Source organism: Orycteropus afer, unplaced genomic scaffold (genome assembly GCF_000298275.1).
Source record: "Orycteropus afer afer isolate SDZICR_OR568_19922 unplaced genomic scaffold, OryAfe1.0 scaffold00113, whole genome shotgun sequence".
NCBI classification, from domain to species: Eukaryota; Metazoa; Chordata; class Mammalia; order Tubulidentata; family Orycteropodidae; genus Orycteropus; species Orycteropus afer.
In genome coordinates, this window is record NW_006921700.1 from 3341759 (window position 1) to 3368152 (window position 26394).

At 38.1% G+C, this 26394-nt stretch overlaps 1 protein-coding gene across 1 annotated transcript in view; it reads left to right on the forward strand.

Moving 5' to 3' along the window:
* The window catches only part of DYM (dymeclin), a 490131-nt gene that overhangs the window by 161252 nt on the left and 302485 nt on the right, over positions 1 to 26394 (forward strand). The window contains exons 8-9 of the mRNA XM_042781387.1: positions 19136 to 19315; positions 24266 to 24444. Of these exons, the coding sequence (XP_042637321.1) occupies positions 19136 to 19315; positions 24266 to 24444 (359 nt within the window). The remainder of the gene's footprint in view (positions 1 to 19135; positions 19316 to 24265; positions 24445 to 26394) is intronic.

The window sequence follows — 26394 nt, forward strand, 5'->3', positions numbered from 1 at the left end:
GAGGAGTGGCTGGTGGGTTTGAACCGCCAGCCGTCTGGTTAGCAGGCAAGTGTCTTAGCCACTATGCTACCAGAGCTCCCTGTGATAATATAGTACAGTTTTGTGATAATATATTACAGTTTTATGAGATGTTACCATTAAAGGAACCTGGATAAAGGATACTCAAGATCCCCTTGTATTATTTTTTACAAACACATGGGAAGCTGTAATTATCTCAAAATAAAATATTTTAAAAAATGCCTGGCTACCATTATTAAATGGACAAAGGATTAAAACATAAAATTATTATCTGTTTGTAGGAAAAAGTCTCTAAGTAAGCAATAATATTTCTGGAACTTTATAGTACTTAATTGTTTAAGTTAGGATATTGGTTGGGTTTTAATAGGGAACAGATAGCGATAGCTTAAACAACATAGAATGTTTACGTTTCTCTCACATAAATGTCTAACTGGCTGAGAGTGCTTATGTACAACCACACACCTCATGGGATTTGGTTTCTTGGTTTGGAGATTTGTTGTTGTTGGGGGCCGTTGAGTCGATGTAGACTCGTAGTGACCTCATGTACAGCAGAATGGAACACTGGGCCATCCTGTGCCGTCCTCACAGTTGTTGCTATGCATCAGCCCATCACTGCAGCCACTGTGTCAATGCAACTCGTTGAAGGCCTTTCTTTGTTTGCTGACCCTCTCCTTTCCCAAGCATGATGTCCTTCTGCCAGGGACTGGTCCCTCCTGATAACATGTCCAAAGTATGAGAGGCAAAGTCTCCCCTTTCTCACTTCTAAGGAACTTTCTAGCTGTACTTCCTCCAAGACAAATTTGTTCATTCTGCTAGCAGTCCCTGGTACATTTGATATTTTTTGCCAACATCACAGTTTAAATACATCAAGTGTTTAGAGGTCTAGGGGCATAGTTCCATTTGACATCTTAGTCAGTTGTGCTGCTGTTCTACCTCCTCCTTTGTTGCATAGTGCCTGGGGTCTTCAAAGCATAAAAGCGGCCATCTGAGATACAACAGTTGGTTTCTGTTTGCCCAGAGCAACAAAGGAAGGAGAGTTAGGAATGGGAGGAGGAAGTGGAATGGGTAGCTCATTGCATCCATGACCCACAGCCCCCTTTGCATGAGATCAGAAGAAGTGCATGGTGCCTGGCTACCATTATTGAATGTTTTGGTTAAAGATTTTATAGAAGAATCCTGATCCAAAGGTAGAAAATGCAGAATAGAATTTCAGATTCTCATGTAATCCAGTCTTGATGGAGTCATGGAGTGTGGGTGAATCCCTGAAACTGTTACCCCGAGATAATCTTGAAATCTTAAACCAAAACTACCCCTGAAATCTTCTTTAAACCAATTAGTTTAGCTTTAATTGGTAGAGAATGTGTGCCTTTAGCATTTTGCTTCTTTACAACCTATCTTGTGGGGGGATAAAATTGACAACAGCAACTTGACAGGTAGGAAATTTAGGGAGCACTGAGTCTGTGTTAATAGATGAGGAACAGTTCAGAAAAGGAGGGTGAAAATGGTTGTGCCTGTCAATAAATATAATCATTGTCACTAAATTGTATGCATAGAAATTGTTGAGTTGGTGTATGTTCTGATGTATATATTCTTAATAACAACAAATGTCTTAGCTAGTCCACAGGTGGTGTAGTAAGCAGGTTTACTTCAGAGTTGTCCAAGGACCAGAATTCTTCCCCCAGATGGTGTCCTCATACACAAAGTCCAGTCAGGCTCCCCACCATTGTAGCCCATGGAAAGAGTGAGGAGGATATAGTTTCCTTTTAAGGATATGACCCACAGCTTGTACATGCTACTCCCAGCTTTGTCCCCTCGACTGGGATTTAGTCATATGGCCATAGCTTGCTGCAAGGAAGATGGAGAAATGTCGCAGTACCCAACTAAACCCTAAGGTATTTTATTAATAAAAAGGGAGAAGGAGAGTCTGGTATTTGTATTAGGTGGCTGAATCTATGACAGTGCTTGCCCTAGAAAGCATGTTCGGTATCCAAATTGTCTTTGTTTACAATTTCACTCCTCTTATATAGGAAAAGTACAGGTGTTTTAAGAGGCATATTTGTTAGATCAGTATAGCAATTAAAATCAATTAGTCATTTGAATGCTTGTCTCCCATTTACACTGTTAACTTCCTCAAAGACAAGGTGTGAGCTTTTCTTCTTTGTATTTTAGCTACCTAACATAGGGCCTAGTCCTAATAGGTACTTGCTATGTATTCATTGACTGATTGATCTTTTATAGGCATTGATTTAAAAGTCTCTGGTAGAAATAAGTCACAAAAGAGAAATAAAAGGTGTCTAAATTGGAAAGGAAGAAATAAAACTATCCCTATTTGCATATGCCATGATCCTATACGTAGAAAAACCCAGCATCTGCAAGAAAGCTTCTAGATCTAATAGAAGAATTCAGCAATGTTGTAGGATACAAGATCAACATACAAAAATTAGTTGGGTTCCTGTACACTAACAAGGAAGAATCAGAAAAAGAAACCATTTACAGTGAACCCCAAAATGATAAAATACTGAGGAGTAAACCTAACCAGGGATGTAAAAGACTTACCCAATGAAAACTATAAAACACTAATATAAGACACTACAAGAGACCTACATAAATGGAAGACGTTCCCTGCTCATGGTTTGGAAGATGTAATATTATCAATACCAAGGTGATCTATCAATTCAATTCAATCCAGATCCAAATTCCAACAACATTTGTTACTGCAGTGGAAAAACTAATCACCGATTTTATATGGCAAAGAAAAAGGCCCTTAATAGCTGTGTTAGGCTGGCTTCTCTAGAGAAGCAAAGCCAGTAAAGCTTATGTATACAGAGGGAGAAATTTATCTTAGGAAAATAGCTCACACACTTATAGAAGCTGGCAAGTCCCAAGTTCCTGGATCAGACGTCAAACTGGAAGCTTTTCCTGACTCATACAGCTGCAGGGGCTGACAAGCTCAAGATTGGCAGGCAATATACTGGCTTTTGACTCCGGCAGATTATGAATCCAAGATCACCAGGCCAAATGGTGGATTGTTTGCTCACGGACAGTTGTAGGCAGCACAACAGGATCCAGATCCACAGAAGAGTCAGAGTATTCTGATTACTGTTTTAACTCTGCTGTCCATTATGGTAAGCACACCCACCTTGTCTTTGTCGATTAACTGCTGCCACTTGGCCCCTGCTACCATGGGGTCCAATAAGTCCCATGGTAATTAAGTGTCTTAGTTCAGTTAGGGCAGTTCTCATCATGGGAATAGCCACATCACAACTTTCTTAAACCACTCGGAATCGTGGTTCAGCCAAGTTGATGCACAGCCCCAAGTATCACAATAGCTGAAGCAATATTGAAGAAGAAGAACAAAGTAGGAGACCTACCACTTCCTGACTTCAAAGCATACTGCTCTGCTACACCGGCCTGGTACTGGTTCAGTGATAGACGCATAGACCAGTGGAATAGAATTGAGAACTCAGAAATAAATCCATCGGTCTGTGGACAACTGATTTTTGACATAGAGTCAAAGTCTATTCAGTGTTGAAGGAATGGTCTCATCAACAAACAGTGCTAACCACAGGCAGAAAAATGAAACAGAACCCATATCTCACACCCCCAACAGCTAACTCAAAATGGAATAAGAACCAACCTAAGTCTTAAAGCCAAAAGTAAGAAATTCTTGGAGGAAAACTAGGGACAGAACTATGGGACCTAGTTTTTTTTTTTTTTAATTGGTAGATTATCCAGTGCAGCTCACAAATATAAGAACAGCAGAAGACAAAATACAAAACTGGGAGCTCGTAAAAATCCAACACTTATGCTCATCAAAAGACTTTATGAAAACAGTAAAAAGACAACTACAGACTGGGAAATAGTCTTTGGGAATGGCCAAAGGGTCTGTCCGTAGGTGTATCCGGATAAGGGCCTAATCCATAAAATATACAGAAAACATCAACAACTCGACAACAAAAAACAACCTGTGCTCCTTAGAGAGATGCACATCAAAACAATGAGATATTGCACCCTGATAAAATGTTACTGATGACAAAGATAGAAAACAACAAATACTGGCAAGGGTGTGGGGCAATTAGAACTCTTATCCACTGCTGATGGGATTGTAAAATGATATAACTATACTGGAAAATGATATGACGCTTCCTTGAAATACTAGAAATAGAACTACCCTGTGAGCCAGCAATCCTTCTCCTAGGTATGTATCCCAGACACTTAATAGGAGTGACTTGAACAGACATACACACACCTATTTTCATTCAACATTATTCACAATAGCAAAAAGATGGAAACAGCATAAGCACCCATAAATGGATTAATGGATAAGCAAAATGTGATACGTATGTACAGTGGAATACTATACAACCATAAATAATAATGATGAGTCCTGAAAACATAAGGTAGATGAACCTGGATGACATTATGCTGAGTGAAATAAGTCAATCACAGAAGGACAAATACTGTACAATCCCACTTGTATAAAAAGACATAAGTACATATATGTATAGAAACCAGCATTCATTGGTGGTTACTAGGGATGGATTGGGTTAGGGGGAAGAAAGGAGTCATTCTTTGGATAGTGGTGGTGGTGGTGTTAGGTGCCATCAAGTTGGTTCCAACTTGTACAACAGAACAAAACACTTCCCAGTTTGTGCTGTCTTCACAGTTGTTGCTGTGATTGAGCAGATTCTTGCAGGCAACCATTAAGTCAGTCTATCTTGTTGAGGGTCTTCCCCTTTTTCAGTGACCCTCTGCTTCACCAGCATTATGTCCTTCTCCAGGGACTGGTGCCTTCTGATAATGTGACCAGAGTATGAGAGATGAAGTCTGGCCATTCTTGCTTCTGAACATGGAAGCATTCTGGATTTACTTCTTCTAAGACAGATTTGTTTGTTCTTCTGGCTGTTGTTGTTATTTGCCCTTGAGTCAGACCCAACTCAGAGTGACACCTCCTTGGGTTTCTGAGGTGGTATCACTACGGAAGTAGATTGCCAAACCTTCTTTCTGAGGAATGACTGGTGGGTTTGAACCGCCAGCGTTCTGGTTAGCAGTCAAGTGCCTTATGCATTACACTCCTGTTCTTCTGGCAGTTCATGGTGTATTCAGTATTCTTTGCCAACATCACAATTCAAACACATCAGTTCTTATGTGGTCCTCTTTATTAATTTTCTAGCTTTTACATACATATGAGGCTATTGAAAATACCATGGCTTGGGTCAGGCACACCTTAATCTTCAAAGTAATATCTTTGTTCTTTAACACTTTACAGTGGTCTTTTGCAGCAGATTTGCTCAATGCAATAGGTCATTTGATTTTTGTCTGCTGATTCTATGGGTGTTGATTGTAGATCCAAGTAAAATGAAATTCCTTACAACTTCAGTCTCTTCTCCATTTATCATGATGTTACTTAGCAGTCCAGTTGTGAGACTTTTTGTTTTCTTTATATTGAGATGTAATCCATACTGAAGGCTGTAGTCCATGATCTTTATTAGTAAATGCTTCAAGTCTTCTTCACTTTCAGCAAGCGAAGTTGTGTTATCTGCATATTACAGGTTGCTAAAGAGTCTTCCTGCAATCCTGATGCCACCTTCTTTTTTCACATAGTTCAGGTTCTCTGATTATTTGCTCAGCATACAGATTGAATCAGTATAGTGAAAGGATATGACCCTGACACACACCTGTCCTGATTTTAAACCTTGGAGATCCCCTTGTTCTGTTTAAATGACTGCCTCTTGTTCTGTGTACAGGTTCTTCATGAGCACAGTTAAGTGTTCTGGAATTCCCATTGTTTGTAGTGTTATCCATAATTTGTTATCCACACAGTTGAATGTCTGCATAATCAGTAAAACACAGGTAAACATCTTTCTGGTATTCCTTGCTTTCAGCCAAGATCCATCTGGCAGGAACAGTGATATTCTTTACTTCACGTCCTCTTCTGAGCCCAGCTTGCATTTCTGGCAGTTCCCCATTTCTGTACTGCTGCCACAGTGTTTGAATCATTTTCAGCACAATTTTACTTGCATGTGATACTAATAGTACTGTTCAAAAATTTCTGCATTGTGTTGGATCACCTTTCTTTGGAATGGTACGAATATGGATCTTTTCCAGTTGGTTGGCCAGTTACTTGTCTTCCAGATTTTTTGGCAAAAACGAGTGATTCCAGTGTTACATTGTTTATTGAAACATCTCAGTGGGTTTCTGAAGACTTGTTTTTCACCAGTTCCTTTAGTACAGCTTTGGACTTCTTCCTTCAGTGTTATTGGTTCTTGATCACATGCTCCCTCCTGAAATGGGTGGATGTTGACCATTTCTTTTTGGTACAGTGATTCTGTATATTCCTTCCATCTTCTCCTGGTGCTTCCTGTATCGTTTAATATTTTGCCCATAGAATCCTTCAGTATTGCAACTCAGGACTTGATTTTTACCTTCAGTTCTTTCATCTTGAGAAATGCAGACTTTCGTTTTTCTCTTTGACTTTCTAACTCCAAACCTTCGCATCTAACTCCTGATGCTTGTTTTTGTTTCCAATTTTCTCATTCCAATCACTAGTAGTTATCAGTGGATCTCGATTGTATATTTGGTTAATTTCAGACTTTAGTAGTTGTTAAATATCTTCAATTTCTGCATATCAGGCTTGGTGGTTGGTGTGTAAATTTGAATAAGGGTATTACCAACAGGTTTTCCTTGTATGTATAGGGATATTATCCTATCCTTGACATCATTGTAGTTCAGGATAGATCTTGAAATGTTCTTTTTGATGATGAATATGACAGCATTCCTCTTCAATTTGTCATTCTTGGCATAGTAGAACATATGATTGTCTGATTGAAAATGGCCAGTACCAGTCTGTTTCAGCTCATAATGCCTGGGATTCTGGTCTTTATGCATTACATTTCATGTTTGACAACTTCCAATTTTCCTAGATTCAAACTGCATATATTCCACATTCTGATTATTAATTGATGTTTGTTCTCATTTTGAGTCATGTCCATAAGCAAATGAAGATCCCAAAGGCTTTATTCCATCTACATCATTAAGGCCGACTATACTTTGAGGAGGAGCTCTGGTGGTGTAGTGCCTAAGGCACTTGACTGCTAACCAGATGGCTGGCAATTCAAACCCACCAGCCACTTCTTGGAAGGAAGGTTGGGCAATCTACTCCTGTAGTGATACCACCTCAGAAACCCAAGGAGGGGTCGCAATGAGTCGGATCCAACTCGACAGCAGTAAGTTCTACTTTGAAGAGGCAGCTCTTCCCCAGTTGTATTTTGAGTGCTTTTCAACCTGGAGGGGCTCATGTTCTGGTACTGTGTCAGACAGTGTTTCCCTGCTATTCCTAAGTTTTCAGTAGCCAATTTTTTCAGAAGTGGATGGCCACGTCCTTCTTCTAGTCTGTCTTAAACTGGAAGATCTGCTGAAACTTGTCTACCATGGATAACCCAACTGGTATTTGAAATACCAGTGGCATAGTGTCCAGCATCACAGCAACGTGCAAGTCACCACAGAGTGACAAACTTACAGACTAGTAGTGGTCTTTAGATAGTTGTTGTTGTTGTTGTTATGTGCTGTCGAGTCAAACCTGACTCATAGCGACCCCTCCTTGGGTTTCCGAGGCAGTATCACTACGGAAGTAGGATTGCCCAACCTTTCTTCCGAGGAGTGGCTGGTGGGTTTGAACCGCCAGCCCTCTGCTTAGCAGGCAAGTGTCTTATCCACTATGCTACCAGAGCTCCCCTTTAGATAGTAGACACTTGTTAATTTTGGTAATGGGAAAGGTAACTGAATGTGGTTGATGTACATACAGCTTGACCAAGGTAAATGATCTCTCAGAGAAGTGCATATAACCACACCAAAGAAGGGATGTTTTTGGTAAATGTTAGCGCGTACATAATTTTGCAACAACCATTGCCCAAAAAATACATGCTGTTATATATATATATTTATTTATTTGTATGCATAAATGCAGATATATATATGTGAGTATATGAGTCGGGGCCGACTCGACGGCACATAACAACAACAACAACAACATATGTACATGTAGCTCTTTGTATTATGTGTGTGTTTGCATGCATGTATGAAAAAGCACATAAGAGGCTCAGTTATGGATGTTTCTTAGGCATAACTAAATACCTTGCAGTAGTGGTTTTTTGGGTTTGAAGCATTAAGACCATAGTCTTGTGGGACAACTCATTTAATCGTCCTAATATAGTTCACAAAACTTACATTCTTCATCCTACTTTGATGAGTAGTGTCTGGGGTCTTACAAGCTTGAGAGTGGCCATCTTATATACCATTATCCATCTCTTCTCGTCTAGACTAAAAGAAAAAGAAAACCAAAGGCTCAGAGAAGAAACAAACAGGATTAATACTCTGTGTGAACCACAGACTCATATAGCCTGTGACCAGAAGAAGTACATCGTGTCTGGCTACAACTAATGACAGTTTTGAACAGAACCACAATATATGGATCTTGATAGAAGGGGAAAAGAATGTGGAACAGAACTCAAATTCTTAAAAAATCCAGACTTACTTGACTGATTTGAAACTAGGGAACTCTCTGAGACTATCCCCCTGAGCTACTCCGTAAACCTTTAACTGAAACTATCCCCTAGGTCACCTTTCAGCTAAACAGCCGGTTGGCTCATAAAGAATTTTTACCAACTTCTGCAGTCTGAAATGGACCGAACATGCAATCAAGATGTGCTGATTATCACTGGTGACTGGAATGTAAAAATTGGAAACAAAGAATCACTGGTGGTTGGAAATATGACCAATAAAAATAATGCTGGAGATCACATGATAGAATTGCAAGACCAACGATTTTTTCATTGCAAATACCTTTTTTCAAAAACATAAGCAACGACTGTATCTGTGGACTTTGCCAGATGGAGTACACAGTAATTGGATCGACTACATCTGTGGAAAGAGGTGATAGAGAAGCTCAGTATCTTCAGCCAGTATAAGGCCAGGAGCTGATTGTGGAACAGACCCATCAACTACTCATATGCAAATTGAAGTTGAAGTTGAAGACAATTAAAACAAGTTCCAAGAGCCAAAATATGACCTTGATTTTATCCCTCCTAAATTTAGAGACCAACTAAAAAATAGATTTGATGCATTGAATGCCAGTGACCAAAAACCAGAGGAATTGGGGGATGGCATCAGGATCATCATCCATGAAGAAAGCAAAAGGTCATTAAGAAGAGAGAAAAGGAAGAAAAGACCAAAACAGATGTCAGAAGAGACTCTGAAACTTCCCCTTGAGTGGAGGGTAGCTAAAGCAAATGGAAGAAATGGCAAGATAAAAAAGAGCTGAACAGAAGATTTCAAAGAGCAGCTTGAGGAGACATAGTCAGTTACTATAATGAAATGTGCAAAGACCTGGAGTTAGAAAACCAAAAGGGAAGAACACTCTCGGCATTTCTCAAGCTGAAAGAAGTGAAGAAAAAAATTCAAGCCTCAAGTTGCAATATTGAAGGATTCTATAGACAAAATATTAAATGATGCAGGAAACGTCAAAGGAAAATGGAAGGAATACACAGAGTCACTGTACCAAAAAGAATGGGTTGATGTTCTTTCATTTCAGGAGGTAGCATATGATCAAGAACCATTGGTACTGAAGGAAGAAGTCAAAGCTGCACTGAAGGAATTGGCGAAAAACAAGGCTCCAGGAATTGACGGAATACGCATTGAGCTGTTGTAACAAATGGATGGTGTGCTGGAGGCATACACACAGCTATGCCAAGGGATTTGGAAGACAGCTACCTGACCATCTGACTGGAAGAGATCCATATTTGTACCCATTCTAATAAGGAAAGGTGATCCCACAGAATGTGGAAATTATCTAACAGTATCATTAATATTATACGCAAGTAAAATCTTTCTGAAGGTAATTAAAAACTGGAAAACAGTTGCATCAGTATATTGACAGAGAACTTCCAGAAGTGCAAGCTGGATTCAGAAGAAGATGTGGAATGAAGGGGTATCATTGCTGATATTAGATGGATCTTGGCTGAAAGATGTTTATGTATCTTTTATTGACTATGCAAAAGATACGATTGTGTGGATCATAACAAATTATGGGTTACATTGAGAACATGAGGAACCTGTACATAGACCAGGAGGCTGTTGTTCAGACAGAACAAGGGGATACGGCATGGGTTAAAATCAGGAAGGGAGTGCATCAGGGTTGTATCCTTTCACCAAACTTATTCAATCTGTGTACTGAGCAAATAATCGGAGAAGCTGGACTGTATGAAGAAGAGCATGGCATTAGGATGGGAGGAAGGCTCATTAACAACCTGCGATATGCAGATGACACAACTTTGCTTGCTGAAAGTGAGGATGACTTGAAGCACTTACTGATGAAGATTAAAGACTGCAGTCTGCAGTATGGATTATATACCTATATAAAGAAAACAATATATACCTCAATATAAAGAAAACAAAAATCCTTACAACTGGACCCATAAGCAGCATCATGATAAATGGAGAAAAGACTGAAGTTGTCAAAGATTTTATATTGCTTGATTCTACAATCAACACGAGTGGGATCAGCAGACTATATGTCAGATGACATATTGTACTGGGCAGATCTGCTGCAAAAGACCTTTCAAGTGCTGAAGAGCAGAGATGTCTCCTTGAAAGGACTAAGGTGCACTTAACCCAAGCCATGGGTTTTCAGTTGCCTCATACACATGTAAGAGCTGGACAGTGAATAAGGAACATCGAAGAAGAGTTGATGCTTTTGAGTTGTGGTGTTGGTGAAGAATATTGAAAGTACCATGGACTGCCGGAAGAACTAACAAATCTATCCTGGAAGAAGTGCAGTCGGAATACTCCTTGAAAGTGAGAATGGCCAGACTTCATTTGACCTGCTTTGATCATGTTGTCAGAAGGGACCATTCCTTGGAGAAGAATATCATGCTCGGTAAAGTGGAGGGTCAACGATAAAAGGGAAGGCCCTCAAGAAGATGGAGTGACATAGTGGCTGCAATGATGGGCTCAGGTATAGCAAAGACTGTGAGGCTGGCACAGGAACGGGCAGTGTTCTGTTCTGCTGTACATAGGGTCACTGTGAGTCAGAGATGACTTGCTGGCACCTAACAACAACAACAACCAGTAAGTACTGCATACCTTTAATAAAATCATCCATATGGGATTAAATTATCAAAAATTACTCTAACACAAAGATGGAAGGGTAAGGGGGCAGGCAAGCCAGAGTACTGGAAGCAAAACATCCAGAATGGGAATTAATGAGAATGTTAACACATTGTGGAAAACATAACTAATGTTTCTGATCAATTTGTGTAGTAAGTGTTAAATGGGAACATAATTTGCTTTGTAAATTTTCACCAAAAACACAATTCTCTGCTTTTTTTTTTAAAAAGGAAAACTTTCTTGATGTTGTTGTTGTTGTATGCTGTTGAGTCAGATCCGACTCATAGAGACCCCTCCTTGGGTTTCCAAAGCAGTATCACTACGGCAATAGGTTGGCCAACCTTCCTTCCGAGGAGTGGCTGGTGGGTTTGAACCGCCAGTCTTACAGTTAGCAGTCAAATACCTTAGGCACTATGGTACCAGAGCTCCCAATTTTCTTGATACCTGCTTGGAAATAGTATCACAGGTTTAAAATACATGAAGATGACCCTTTTAGCAGACTCTTACAGCTGTGGCTGCAAATATAAAATATCATTTATGTTTTATATAGTTCCTATTAAATAATTAAAGTTTTGTAATGTGTTTGTTAGGAGCTCTGGTAGCATAGTGCCTAAGGCACTTGACTGCTAACCAGAAGGCTGGCGGTTCAAACCCACCAGCCACTCCTTGGAAGGAAGGTTGGGCAATCTACTTCTGTAGTGATACCACCTCAGAGACCCAAGGAGGGGTCACTATGAGTCGGGTCCGACTCTACGGCCACATAACAACAACAGCAACAATATGTTTGTTAGATACAAGAAATCAATTGAAGTTTGGCAAGTGGCATGTTTAAATAATGAAAAAGTAGTAATTTACTTCCTTAAATCATAATGAAATAGTGTTATTTTCGAGTTTGCCATTTTTTAAAAATGAGAGTTCTGTTTTCCCTTGTTAATTATTATTCCTGTTGACGTTTCAGTTTGTCATACTTTGTATCTTCCTCATATTTTTATTGCTAAGGGTAAATCATCAAGTCAGTTCTTAAATTAATCATCTACTTCAGATTTGTTCATTTAGTTTAAGAGTTTTATTTTATTTTAAGAGTTCTTTTGGAAGGCCTGAGGGATACAATTAAAAACTTTGGGGACCATTCTTAATTTGGCTTTTGGAACAGAGTGAATATACTGTAACTTTCCCTTATTTTTCTGGTGGAGAAAAATGTTTTTGCCAATAGGAAAATGCAGTTCTACTCAGATTCTTGGGTCGTAGATCAGAGGCTTGGATCAGCAAAAAGAAATGAACTTTTGGAACAATTCTGGTCCAATATTAGGGGCCAGTTTAAACCACAATGTAGGCAATGGCAGGTTGCCTCATTCTATAAGGCAGGGCAACATGACAGTGATTTATCAGAAGAGAGGAGGGGTTTGTGTGCGTGTGTCTGGGGGGTGGGATTCCTAATAAATACTAGTTTATATGACATAGGCAGCTTCTAAGCTCTCTTGGGAAAGCTTGAAGAAGAAAAATACAAAAACAACAGGAGATGAAGTTGTGCTGAAGAAAGAGAATCAGAATCCTGTTTGTGAAATGTGTTCAGTGATATCTACCCCACTCTTATTTCTCCCCAGTAATGAAGATGAGCAGTTGTGAGGAGAATTCAAGAATCACTCATGTTTTCCTTTAGAGAGCATTTTGTGATTATTTTTGCTACAGATTGAACTTAGTAGTTATGGGTTTGTTTGTTTGTTTTTTAATCTCAGTTCTGGAACACAGAGAGCTGTAGGACTAGACAGTCATTGAGCATTCTGTGAGTAGAAGGAAGGGATTGAAATTTTTTAGGAATGTTACCGGTAAACAAGAATTCAATCCCAAAGGAAATAATTAACATGTGACTATTGGCTGTACTTTCATAAATAATTTTGAGTTTTTTGTTGAGTATCTCAAGTTTCTTAACTGTGTCATGCATATTGTTTTGAATAAATTTAAATTTGAGGTATGCAGTGATCAGTTGTTAGTTGATAATTTCAATGTATGTGTGGTAGTTAAGGTTATGTGTCAACTTGGTTGGGCAGCTGGATGTAGTTAATCCCCATGGTGAGATTGGTAATCAACTCCATGGTAGACTCTACTGGAGCAGCTGAGTAGCTCTCTTGAGGTTGTGGTCTGCTTCCAGTCTATAAGGAGAAGCATTGAGAAAGATCTGTGCAGTCATGTTTAAATCGTGCATTTGGCTGAGTCTTATCTTAGTGGTCTGCCATGTTGTGTGCCAATCTTGGGATGGTTAACAGACTTGAATCAGTGGCCTACTGTGTAGTTTGGTAATATTGGAACCATGCCTTTTTATTTGTCAACCTTGCGTTTGTCAGCCTCAGCAGCCAGCTTCAGTGGGCTGGGAGCAAAAGGCAGCTGAAGCCCAAGGTCGGGGGCCTCTCACCCACCCCTTAGAGCCTGGCATTATGAACTTGGGACTTCTAGCTCCCAGAACTGTAGGAGAATAAACTCCTGTTTGTTAAAGTTACCCTTTTGTGGTATTTTCTGTTAGAGCAGGACGAAGTAACCAAAACACCACATATTACAGATTTTACTAATGAGAGGGAGGGAGGGAGGACACTATTTATGGAAATTTTTTTTGCCTTCCTCGGTCATCATAAAGTCCTTCCTGCAATTAAAAAAAAAAAAAGCCTTCCTGCTGATTTCTCTTGCTGAGTCTTAAGTTTCTACCACTGACGGTTTTTACCAGATGTGCAGTTTGAGGTTCCCTGGATATTACCCTGGGAGCCTCTGAAAGTTCTTTTGAAGGGAGGGAGTTTGGGGAGGCTGTTTACTCTCTTCAAACAAAAGCTTCTTAAATGTTAATAGGGAAATCATTTCAGTGAATACAGAAGTTTGAGATTTATAGGACCTCAGTTATATAAGAAATATATTGATAGCCTACCTGTGAGATAGTTGATATTATGTGTTTAATACAAGAAATTGCAAACTATTGGAAATGAACAAACATCCACTCTGAACTAACATACTGTTCACTTACTGACTCTCCCATTTTTCAACATTTTGCATTTACAACAATAGTAAAAGATCTACTATCTGACTCTTTACTGCATCAGTGACATACATTGGACAGTAATGAATGTCGAGCTGCCAGATGAGAGTAATGCTCGCTGTGATGGTTTTGTCAGCTTGGCTGGACCATGATTCTCAATGGTTTGACAGTTAAGTAATGATGTAGTGACCCTCCATTTAGTGATCTGATGTGGTTATCCTCTATTTTCACATGAACCCTGGTTGTCAGAACATAACCATGTTAAAAAGTGAGGAATATTTACAAGGAAGGAAAAAAATATTTTTATGTTAGTTCAGGAGAAACAAAATTTATCAGTTTTGTTTATTTTGCTAATATTTTAAATTTATTTAAAAAAGCATTAAATTGCTTTAGCAAGGATGTTTTTATAAAAATAACTCACTCATTGTCATAAATTATTGAAAGCATAGATATGTACAAAAAGTGAAAAAAATATGTCCGTTGCCATAATCCTAGATATAATCAATGTTAACATGTTGGTGATTATCCATCCAGAATTACCAGGAGGAGCTTTTTTAAAAGTAAAAATTATAAGTCTGTATCCCTAGCTCCAAAGCATATTTCATCACATCTTCTGGGCTTGCTAACCAGGATTTTTCCTCCTTCTCTCACTTCTTCATTGTTTTTTAATTGCTTAAGTTATGCTGTATTGTGAAAGAGTCACGTCCTAGAGTCATGCACTGAACAAATAGGAGACTCTGTTCAAACACCCTCCCTCACTCCCATGCTGCTCCTCAGCCATTAGTCACTGTTGTCAACCATGGGTCCTGCCGGGCTCCTATAGGTGCGCTTACACGCATAGTCGGATCCTTGGGTTTCCGAGGTGGTATCACTACGAAAGTAGATTGCCCAGTCTTCCTTCCGAGGAGTGGCTGGTGGGTTTGAACCGCCAGCCTTCTGGTTAGCAGTCAAATGCCTTAGGCACTATGCCACTTATATGCATAGATACCTATACTATAATTTATAATTTAAGGAAAACAAATGAGCACATTACTGGTATGTGTTGTACTGTTTGTGATTTTCCTTTTTACTTAACAATTTAGTTACGAGGTTTTTCAATATCCTACATAATGATATACTGATGAGGTCAGTGTTGTTCTGTTGTTTTAATTTTATTCTTTATATTTATTTTTAAATAAATATATAAATATCCTTTTATGGCAAACATTTAAACTATACAAATAAAGCAAATGTTCTTGATTTCCATTAGTTCCAGTCCATTTTATTTTACTATTATATATGCAGTATGTCAGTTGGCAGCTGGAACCCACCAGCTGTTCCGTGGGAGAAAGATGAGGCAGTCTGCCTCTGTCAAGATTTACAGACTTGGAAATCCTTTGGGGCAGGTCTACTCTGTCCTAAGGGGTTGCTATGAGTCAGAGTTGACTTCGTGGCAGTGGCTGTACGATATATCCTTCCTATTTTTTTATAGGACAGTGTATTTGCATATATAAATACACACACACATACATGATTTTGGTAAGTGACTTTTAAAACTGTTACCTCAGTTTTTCTGCAGCTCACTCTTTTCACTTAATAGTATACCTTAGAGATAGAGCCTCGTTAGCACAGTGACATCTACCTCTTTATGTTATATTCTGTAGTATGGATTAGCCATAGCTTCTGTATAACTTGCTACTGGTGGACATTTATATTGTTTCCATTATTGACGGTTGTATACAATATTGCATTTAACATTCCTATACATGTATAGGGGAAGCTCTCGTAGTGTAGTGGCTAAGGCACTTGACTGCTAACCAGAAGGCTGACGGTTCAAACCCACCAGCCACTCCTTGGAAGGAAGTTGGGGCAATCTACTTCCGTAGTCATACTGCCTCGGAAACCCAAGGAGGGGTTGCTATGAGTCGGGTCTGACTCGACGGCACATAACAACAACAACAACATACATGTAAGTTGTCAAATCATATATTCTTCATATATTTTTGAATATCATTTCTTGCACAAGAAAGAGAGTTCTTTACTTCTGCACTTACACACCAAAAATTCTACTATAAATAGATACTGAGAAAAATGATTAAATATTATCATCCCATGGTCATTTATAGAATTTTACCCTTTTCTCATGGATTTGAAATCCCTTTGGAATTTATCGCCTTTGGGTTTCCGAGGTGATAAATCTTTATGGAAGTTGATTGCCGGGTCTTCCTCCTGTGGAGTGGCTGGTGGGTTTGAACCGCCAGCCTTCTACTAACTGTATCATTAGCTTTAATTCTGAAATACAGATGGTTCTGTCTCTCACCTCAGTCTGCTTCATTGCCCTGCTTGTCTACTCCGTGCCAGAATCACACTTTTAAATGAGTGCAGCTTGATACAAGTTCTTGTCCGAGGAGGAGCATTCCTCTCCATATTAATTTCTCTCAAAAATGTTCATCTTATGTATTTTTTTATCCAGCAATATTTTGTTTACACCATGTTAAAAAGTACCATGTAAATTCCTGTCCTTATTTTGAGGAGGATTGTATTACATTTTAGATTAATTTAGGAGGAGTTTGACATAGTCACAGTATTGAGTCTTTTTGTCCAGAAATATTTTGCGTCTCTGCATTAATTTAGATCTCATGTGGCCTTCAGTCAACCTCTGTGGTCGTCTGCATACAGGACTTAACATATTTCCTTCATATTTAATCCTAAATATTTTATTGGATTTGTTGCTATTGTGATTGGAATTAAGTATGTTTTCTAATTATACATGGCTTGTGTATAGGAAGGCCATTGATCTTGTAGCCTTAGAACTATGCCAAAACTTGCTATTCTACTTGTGTATCATTTGATTCTCTGATATTCTAGAGCAGCTCTGTTCAATGGAAAACCACAGTACAAGACACATATATATATAGTGTTAAATTTTCTATCAGCCATATTAAAAAGAAACAGGTGAAATTAATTTTAATGATATACTTACTTAACCCAGTATATAAAAAATACTATCATTTCAACACGTAATCAATATTAAATAAGTATTAGTAAGATCTCTCTCCTCTTCCTTTGTTTTTTGGTGTTAAATTTTCAGAATTTGATGTGTATTTTATAATTACAGCACAGTTCAGTTCAGACTAACCACATTTCAACAGTTCAGTAGCTTTAGGTGGTTACTGGCTATTTAGAACCAGTGCTGATGTTGATGATATTAATTGGAATATTTCCAGTGTTTGACTGCTATAGATTTCTGGTTAGACAGAGTTTAGAAACTAAAGAGGTTTGTAAGAATTTTTTTTTTTTTCCTTTAAATTAGGAATGGGGGTTAAGTTCTGTCAAGGAATTATTTTATTTTATTTTGATTTGAGTGAAGATTTACAGAACAAACTCACTTTCCATACAGCAGTTCACATATACTTTGTCTCATGTCATTGACCACAGTTTACCACAATGCAACAGCTCCCCTCCTTCTTCCTCCCCATAGTTACCTCTTCCAATGTCCATCCCTCCATACTCTCCTGCCCCCTGAGCTGTCTCCCTGTGCATAAGCAGCCCTTCCTTCTCCCATGATTGTTCTCTCCAGGGCGTGTGTCTACTTGAGGTAAATGTTTAATTCACGTGCCTATACTTTGTTTGGCTGGAAATCACAGGTGTGGGTTCAATTCCAGACGTGAAGGGCAGCTTGGGGCCATAGTCTCAGTGGTTCCACCAGGCTCTATTGGACCAGCAAACCTGGTCCCCACCTTCTTTTTTTATTTTTATTTTTTTGCCTCCAAATGATTTTGAGTTTTGTTCCACATTGTTGTCACTCTCTATGCAGGATCTACTACATCCCTTCCAAGTGGATGACAGTGGTAGCCAGGCACCATTTAGTTCTTCTGGTCTCATAGTTGTATAGGTTGCAGATCGGATGGTGTACCAGTCACTAGGACTGATTGTTTCCTGTCAAGGAATTTTTTGATTCTATTGAGGTGACCATATTTTTTTTTTCCTGCTTTTTTCTTATGTGGTAACCTCTGGTGGCATAGTGCCTAAGGCATTTGACTGCTAACCAGAAGGTTGACTGTTTAAACCCACCAGCCTTTCCTTGGAAAGAAGGTTGAGCAATCTACATCCGTAGTAATACTGCCTCGGAAACCCAAGGAGGGGTCGCTGTGAGTTGGATCTGACTCCACGGCAGTGGGTTTTTTTTTTTTTTTTGGTAACCAGTTCTTACATTTTTGAGGCAAAGCCTTCTTGATCGTGATGTATTTCTTCTTTCAACAGATTTTACTACTAGATTTCATTGTTTTTGTTTTATATAGGCTCCCTAAAAAATCTCTATTCATTACTCCATTTTGTTTTAAATATAGTCTTTGTACAGTTTTTATGCAAAGTAGAATTTTTCTAACCTTGTCAGATGATTATTTTTCTATACTTTGGGACTGTTTCTCTAACATGGGAATTACCTGTTCTTTGAGAATTTGGTAGACTTGTTTGTAAACAACCTGGACTTTGCTTGTTTTTTGGGATTAACTCTTTGTGTTTTATATTATTCTAGGGTAATTTGTTCATTCAAGCTTTCTTCCTTTTTTGGACATTTCTGATATTTCGTATTTTCTGAGATATTTGTGTGCTCTGCTCTTGTTTTTTAATATACTGGTGTAAAATTGTATATAGAATTCTCTATATTGTTGTATATAGAATAATTATGTATATATATTTCTATATGCAAGGGATAATCTGGAAAGACATAAATTTAATTGTCATTGCCTATAGAAAGTAGAATTATGGGAATTAGGCATGATAGTCTTTTAAAACTTCTATGTACTTAGGCAGTATGAAAATTTTCAAATCAACTAGTTTTACTTTTATGATAGAAAAAGTGTTATATCAACTTTTAAACACAGTATAGGATATTGTACAGAATACATTCTTAGTATTCTTAGCACATGTTAACTGTGTCTTTTTCTGCTCAAGCTGGACTCTGGACTGTCTTCACGCTCGGCGGCGCGGGCAGCAAACCGCAAACTCCAGAGCTGCCTTCCCCTCTGGCCAACCAGAGCCTTCTGCTTCTGCTGGTGCTGGCCAACCTGACAGATGCACCTGACGCACCAAATCCCTACAGACAGGCCATTGTGTCCTTTAAGAACACACAAGGTTTGTGGGCTGTGTTTGTTCCCCTCCCCGAGTATTCTTTTTAATGAGTAAAGAGGATATTGTTACTTCCTTAAAGTTTATTGTCTTCTACTTTGGGAATAGACTGTCAGTTTGGATATTTTCATATTGGTTAGACATGAGAAAAACTTAGGGTTTTCTCTCTGTATTCCCAGGAAGGCCAAACAAATCAGTGATGAGGATTGTGATCTTTTTTATCCATTTAAATTTACATTTCTTACAGAAAGGACCAAACCAAACAACCAAGCCAAACCAGCATGTGTTTAATTTGGATTGGCCTGTCCTATCTGTTGGGGATATGAATTACCTGGAAAACACCAACTGATAGTTTGTTTAAAGTTTTTCATTTAAAGTCCATATTCCAGTTAAAGTTTTATAGGACTAAAAATCAGAACAAGAGTTGGCAAACATTTTCTGTAAAGGGGTGGATGACAGGGCCATATGGTCTCTGTCACAGACTCTTAATTGTGCCATTATAGACTAAAGCAACCATAAACAGACAGTACATAAACCAATGAGCATGGCTGTGGTCCAGTCAAATTTTGTGTACAAAAATAGGTGGTGGGTTGAATCATGGGCTGAAGTTTGCTAACTTCTAAATTGGCCACTCCGTAGGAGAAAGATGTGGCAGCCTGCTTCCTTAAAGATTACAGCCTTGGAAACCCTGTGGGACAGTTTACTCTGTCCTGTAGGGTCATTATGAGTTGAAATCAACTCAGTGACAATGGGCTTTTTGGAATTAGAACATGGACAGGTAGTTCCATGTTGAAACAGTAGTCTCTTATGGAAAGGTTCGATTCTAAAAGCAAGATTGTTGTTATTTGCCATATTTGCCATCAAGTGGGCCTCGACTCCTAGCAACCCCTCCTTGGGTTTCTGAGGCAGTTATCACTACAGAAGTAGGATTGCCCAACCTTCCTTCCGAGGAGTGGCTGGTGGGTTTGAACCGCCAGCCTCCTGGTTAGCAGTCAAGTGCCTTAGGCACTATGCTACCTGTTATTGTATGCTGTGAAGTTGATTTAGACTCATAGTAATCCTATAGGACAGAGTAGAACTGCCCTATAGGGTTTCCTAGGCTGTAATCTTTATGGGAGCAGATTGCAAGGTCTTTGTGCTGCAGAGTGGCTAATGGAGTTGAACTGGCAGCCTTTTGGTTAGCAGCTGAACACTTACCATTGCATCAGTAGGGCTCCTAAGATCAGTGTAGTTACTAACTTAGGAAGATTTATCCAAAACTTATATAATTAAGATGGATAAGAAATAGAATTATTGGGTTAGAACATTTGAAGACTTTTGATGCTCTTTGCCATATTCCTTTGTAGAACTGTTTATTATGTATTTCTTGTAAACAGTGGATGAGGGTACCACCACCAACAACCACATTGTAGGGGAATTAGAAAATCTCTAACAATTTTGTAGATAAAAAATGAAAACTTACGTGTCTGGTAATATTACTTACATTCATATTACTATACAGTCGGTCCTCAGATCACGAATGAATTCTATTCCTAAGTTTGTCTGAAAGTCTAATTGGTTTATAAGTCAGAATAGTTAGGTCCAGTTCGTATCTAACATCAATTCGTCACGTTTATCATAGTATATAGGTAACCTTCTATGTGTAAGAACATTAAAGAAACACTTGCAGATACACTAAAACATCTTTAACATAATAATACAGGCAGTCCCCAGTTTCTGTGTCTTTAGGAATTTGTCAAGACTTTGACCAGTTCTGTCAGGCTCAGCCATGGCTGAGGAAGAGTCATCAGAACAGACTCTAATTTTTAAACTTATAGTAAACCAGAAATATAGCTGGAATGGGAAAAATTACAGGTCAAAACTTTATCTCCCTCATACAGAAGAATGGCAGCATATGTATTACATTGCAACCAAGTCTCTTGCTCTTGGATTTTGAGCATAATATGAAGAAACATTGTACTGCTCAAAGATGATGGTGCCCCACTCAAACATGGCAGCACCTTGCTGAAAGGTGGTGGCTGACAGTGCTGCTTTCATATGTGTGTCACTCTTGTCCATTCCTGTCAACAATCCAGTCACATGCACTAGGCTCCTGAAAGGGCTTGCTGTGCCTCTTCTGAGTCTTCCATTCCAGGGCTTCAACCCATAATTTTTTTCTGTACCTAGTGCTATGCTCAATCTGCCAAATTGTAAAACTTTGGGTCTGTTCCTATTTCACTTTGTTAGCCATAACAGAACTGGAGTAAAGGGCAAGTAGGATTTGTCTGTAAGTTGGACATTCCTCACTCAGGGCATACCTCTAGAGTAATAGTAATGTTTTGATGCATATCACAAAGTATCATCCATTTGTTATTATGAACCCTTGTAGGTACCCCAAATTTTTGATATTATAGGCTTTACAGGGGTTGATTTGTAAGTACAAGTTGTACGTAAGTTGGACATAAATAACCTGGGGATTGCCTGTATTCTTCATGGTGACAGTATGGCTTAATGGTTAAGAAAACAAGTTTTGGAGCCAGGCAGACCTGGGTTCACAGCACAGCTATTCGACTTACGAGTTGTTAGACAGTTGAACAATTTGCTTAATCTCAATAAGCCTCAATGGTTTTGTCTATAAAATGGAGATAATGTTGCTTAATAAAACCAAAAACCAAACCTACTGCCATTGAGTCAATTACGACTCATAGCGACCCCCATTGGATTTCTAAAGCTATAAATCTTTATGGAAGTAGATTGCTTCATCTCCCTCCTGTGGAGCAAGCTGGTGGGTTTGAACCTTTTGGTTAGCACCCCAGTGCCTAACTATAGCACCACCAGAACTCCTTAATGTCTCCTAATAGTATTTGTATAAAAACCAAGCAAAATAAAGTTATAAAGTGATTAGCTTAGATTTTGCAATATGGTAAATATTCAGTATATGGTATCTACTGCTATTACTATTGCTACTCAGGCCAAATATTGCTATTTAGGTTTGAACCTGGCTTGGGATAGTCATCTTTTGGGAGTCTACATTGCACAGTGATTCAGAACATTGACCTTAGTCAGACTGATCTGAGTTCATAGCCCAGTTTTTGTTCTTCAAGTCCCAGTTTCGTTAGCTGTAAAGCAGAGTTTATAATCTCTGTCTCACAAAATTCTTAAGAAGTAAATGAACATTGACAACAGTATGGATTGACAAAATGGTTGCTCCTGTTAGAGGAAGCAGTGTAATGTAAGGGGCAACGACAGAGACCAATCTGGGTTCCAGTCAGGGCTAATCTTGGAAAAGTGATTTAGTCTCTCTAAGCCTCTGTTTGATTGTTTGTAGAACGGGTTCTAATGACACTTGCTGTATGGATAATAAAGGATGATATATGTAGAGCTGTCAGTATAATGGCTGGTTTGTAGCACTTACTAGTAATATACAGATGTTATGAATAAACACACAATGCACACATATCCCATTTGTGATCAGGTTCTGTTGTAAAAATAAAATAAAAAAATAATAATAATAATAAAATAATGTGTTCAGAATCTTTCTCCAGTATGTCTTCTATAGATTCTGTAATATTTGAATACTCACAGTACATGCAGCTTCCTGTTGTAAAAATATGAAGTCAGTCACATAGAAGAATTATTTTTTAAGTCTCAAAAAATACAGTGTTGGAATAGGAAAAAATAACCCATCTGCTAAATGTGGAGGAAAAGTGAGGGCACCATGTTGTAAACATTTAGATACAGTCTTAGACCTTTCTAGGTCTATTCTTTTCACAAAATATAAAGGTTAGAAAAGAGAATCAGAGAGGAATAAAACTGTGCTAATAAGATTGTTTGAGTTGGCACTCATCTCATTTCCCTAGGAACACAGCTGTTGGAAATGTTAAAGCAATCTCTGTTCTTTGTAGGTTCTGTGTTTTAAAATTCTTGGTGCTTACTTTTCAAAGGATATTAAAACCTCAGCTCTTGGGCTGTCAAGTTCCAGTGTTTCATTTGATGAGATTGTAACTTTCTGAGTCAGTTGTATCTTTCCTTTTTGGCTCCCTAACCTTGCTTGCTTCAGTTTCTAAGCAAATCCAGTTAATGTAGGAAAAGGGCCTTTGTCAGTTTTAGGATATCAACAATTTTCCCAGCATGGGCTGTAATTTGTGCTTTTCATCATTCCAGTGAATGGAAATATATAGATATATTTAAATTTCTTGGCAGCTGTTCAGGTATGTTTTCCTTTTAACAAAAGAAGTTATAGAAGTTTTCTTATTGTTTCTTATCTTGTTGTTAGGTGCCCTCAAGTCGTCTCTGACTCACAGCGACCCTGTGCACAGCAGAACAAAAATTATCTTAGATTTGGCATATTTTGTTCATTTAGAAGCTAATATTGAACATACTGACTTTGCTACTGTTTTAAAATTGGCTAAATTATATGTTGTTAATAATAGCCTTTTTTCCCCAATTAATTGGATTAAGGATATTGGTAGAACTCCAGCCATGATTATTCTTTTGAAAAAAGTTAACTTACCTTCAAGGTAGTTTGTTCTAAAAACCTTATCTTACAGGAGGACTTTCTGTTTTATGTAGAAAATTTTATTCTTTGTCTGTAGATATTTTTATTTAAGACTGGTGTACACTTAATTTTGATTACAGAATGTCTCAGTGACCTGGCTTAGACTGTATGTATCGGTGGGGGTGGTTACTTAGCCCTATATCTCTGTTTATTTAAATTCCTGTTCTTATAGTAGATTTAGTTCAGTAATGTTAATACAAAAATAGTAACAAAGTCTAACTATGTGACTGACTTTAGTTCTTTTTTCAAAATATAAATTAAAATTTTTAATCTGAAATGTAGTGACTTTGTATGCAATTAATTGGAATTAAGTTGTATACATTATTTAATAGTGCTTTTATTACTTATATAAGGCACAGTCCAGAAAATACTAATGTAAAATTTTTCACATTTTGTGGTGTTTTTTTTCTGTATTCCAGATAGCAGTCCTTTCCCCTCGTCAATTCCACATGCTTTCCAGATTAACTTTAATAGTTTGTACACAGCTCTCTGTGAACAGCAGACATCTGATCAGGCAACTCTCCTCTTGTATACTTTACTGCATCAGAATAGTAATATCAAGACATACATGTTGGCTCGTACAGATATGGAAAACCTTGTAAGTAGTATCTGAACATTTCATGCTTTTTGTATTTTATAATATTTGAAGAGTAATTTCTTTTCCAAAAAGGGTAAGTGTGTTTGCCTGGTTTCCATACATGATGGTCCACAGATTGATAGGGCGACTTAACAGACACAGCAAAGGGTCTGAGTTACCTCTCTGTAGGAGGCAACTCCATGGAGATGGCCTTGCATAGCAGGGGAACATAGCGGTACCCCAAGCTGGTGTGCCAGCCTTCCCTATTCTTTAGGGTGTTACCAGCCACTCGACTGCCTGGGATTCTGCCTGGTCAAGTCAAGGAGGTATATAGATCCTTGGACCCTTTCATCTGCTGACTTGACTGCCTGCCCACCAAGTTCAAGTGACTAGTCACAACTGCAGCCTATTCCTGATGAAAAGGGGTGAAAGGAAGGGTGATTTTTATACTCAGTTTCTCAAGTGTCCTATCACTTTTACAGGCTTAGAGTTTAGAGTTGCCTGAATTCAATTTCTGGGGTATTACATTTACTAGACATCACTTAAATGTATGCCATCTTCTGTTATATGAGTGAAGTTGGCTGTCAAATTTTGGTTCATAGGCAAAAACTCCTACAAGCAATTATTGATTTTCATTATAAGTAATGTATAAATGTCAGTATTTCTGTGAGTAGAAAAATAAGCTACCTCAACAGGCTGCTAATACTATGTTTGAGATACATAGTATACAGATAACCATGGCCTCTTAATGCATTAATATCAGTGTAATTATTTCTGATGTCACAGCGTCTTTCTGGCAGCACTTACAGAGTGATAGCAGAATTCAGTGTGTATTTGGTAGCTACTTTTTCAGTGTTGATGGTAAAATATTGTATACTATTGAGTAAACATTAGAATTCTTTAGCAGATTCAATATCAAAGTGACACTAAGAATAAAATATGTAATGACAGAACTTATCTCCACGCTAGCTCTATGTAGAGCTATATGGAAGCTGTATGTGGAAAATACTGTCTTAAATAACAAAATTGAGTGTGAAAGGGTGTTGCTCCTGTGAGTGAAAATTTGTAAAGAGAAGTCTTATCTACTGATTGACGAATATAAGGACAGAGACAATTCTGAGCATAATTTATCCTGAGAGAAATGATGGTAATAGCAGAAAGCCTATCATGTGTGTCATCTGTTCTAGAAAATTCCATAGTGGGGATGTTGGTATATAAGATGATACAGGGAGCAGTTGTGTCCTTATATGATGACACATACTAGTGAAAAGGAAAAAAAAAAAAAGTTTGTTTATTTTTGGTGTACTTACTTGTTTTGATTGTGTTTGTTGTGTTTGATTGTGTTTTTAATTTTCTTGCATGGATTATTTTAATAATCTCTTAATATTTGTCCTCTTGCCTTTCTACTATAATAAATATTTGTTGAGTCTATAGATTGATTATAAGATATGATATTGGTACGAAATTTACTGTGCTGATCTGATTTTGTTTTCTTGTTGTCAGTCCATTGTGTTTGGAAAACATATTCTGTGAGATTTCACTTCTGTTTAATTTGTTAAGACTTGTTTTTGGCCCTGGATATTTATGGTCTATTTTAGTAGCATTTCTTAATCACTTGAAGAGAATGAGTATTCTGTTGTTGTTTGGTGGAGTGTTCTATAAATGTCGATTAGACCTTATTGGTTGACATTGTTGAGTTCTTCTGCATCCTTGCTGGTTTTCTATCTAGTTGTTTCATCAAGTATTAATAGAGGAGTGTTGATTGTCCAACTATAATTGTGGATTTGCCTGCTTCTCCTTTCTTTTCCATCAGTTTTTACTTCAAAATATATAGCTCTGTTGTTTGGTGCATAGACATTGAGTCTGGCTAGGTCATCTTGATGGATTGGCTCATTTATCATTATGATATGTCCCTCTTTGTGTCTGGTAACTTTCTTTGCTGTAAAATTTACTTTGCTACTAATAACATAG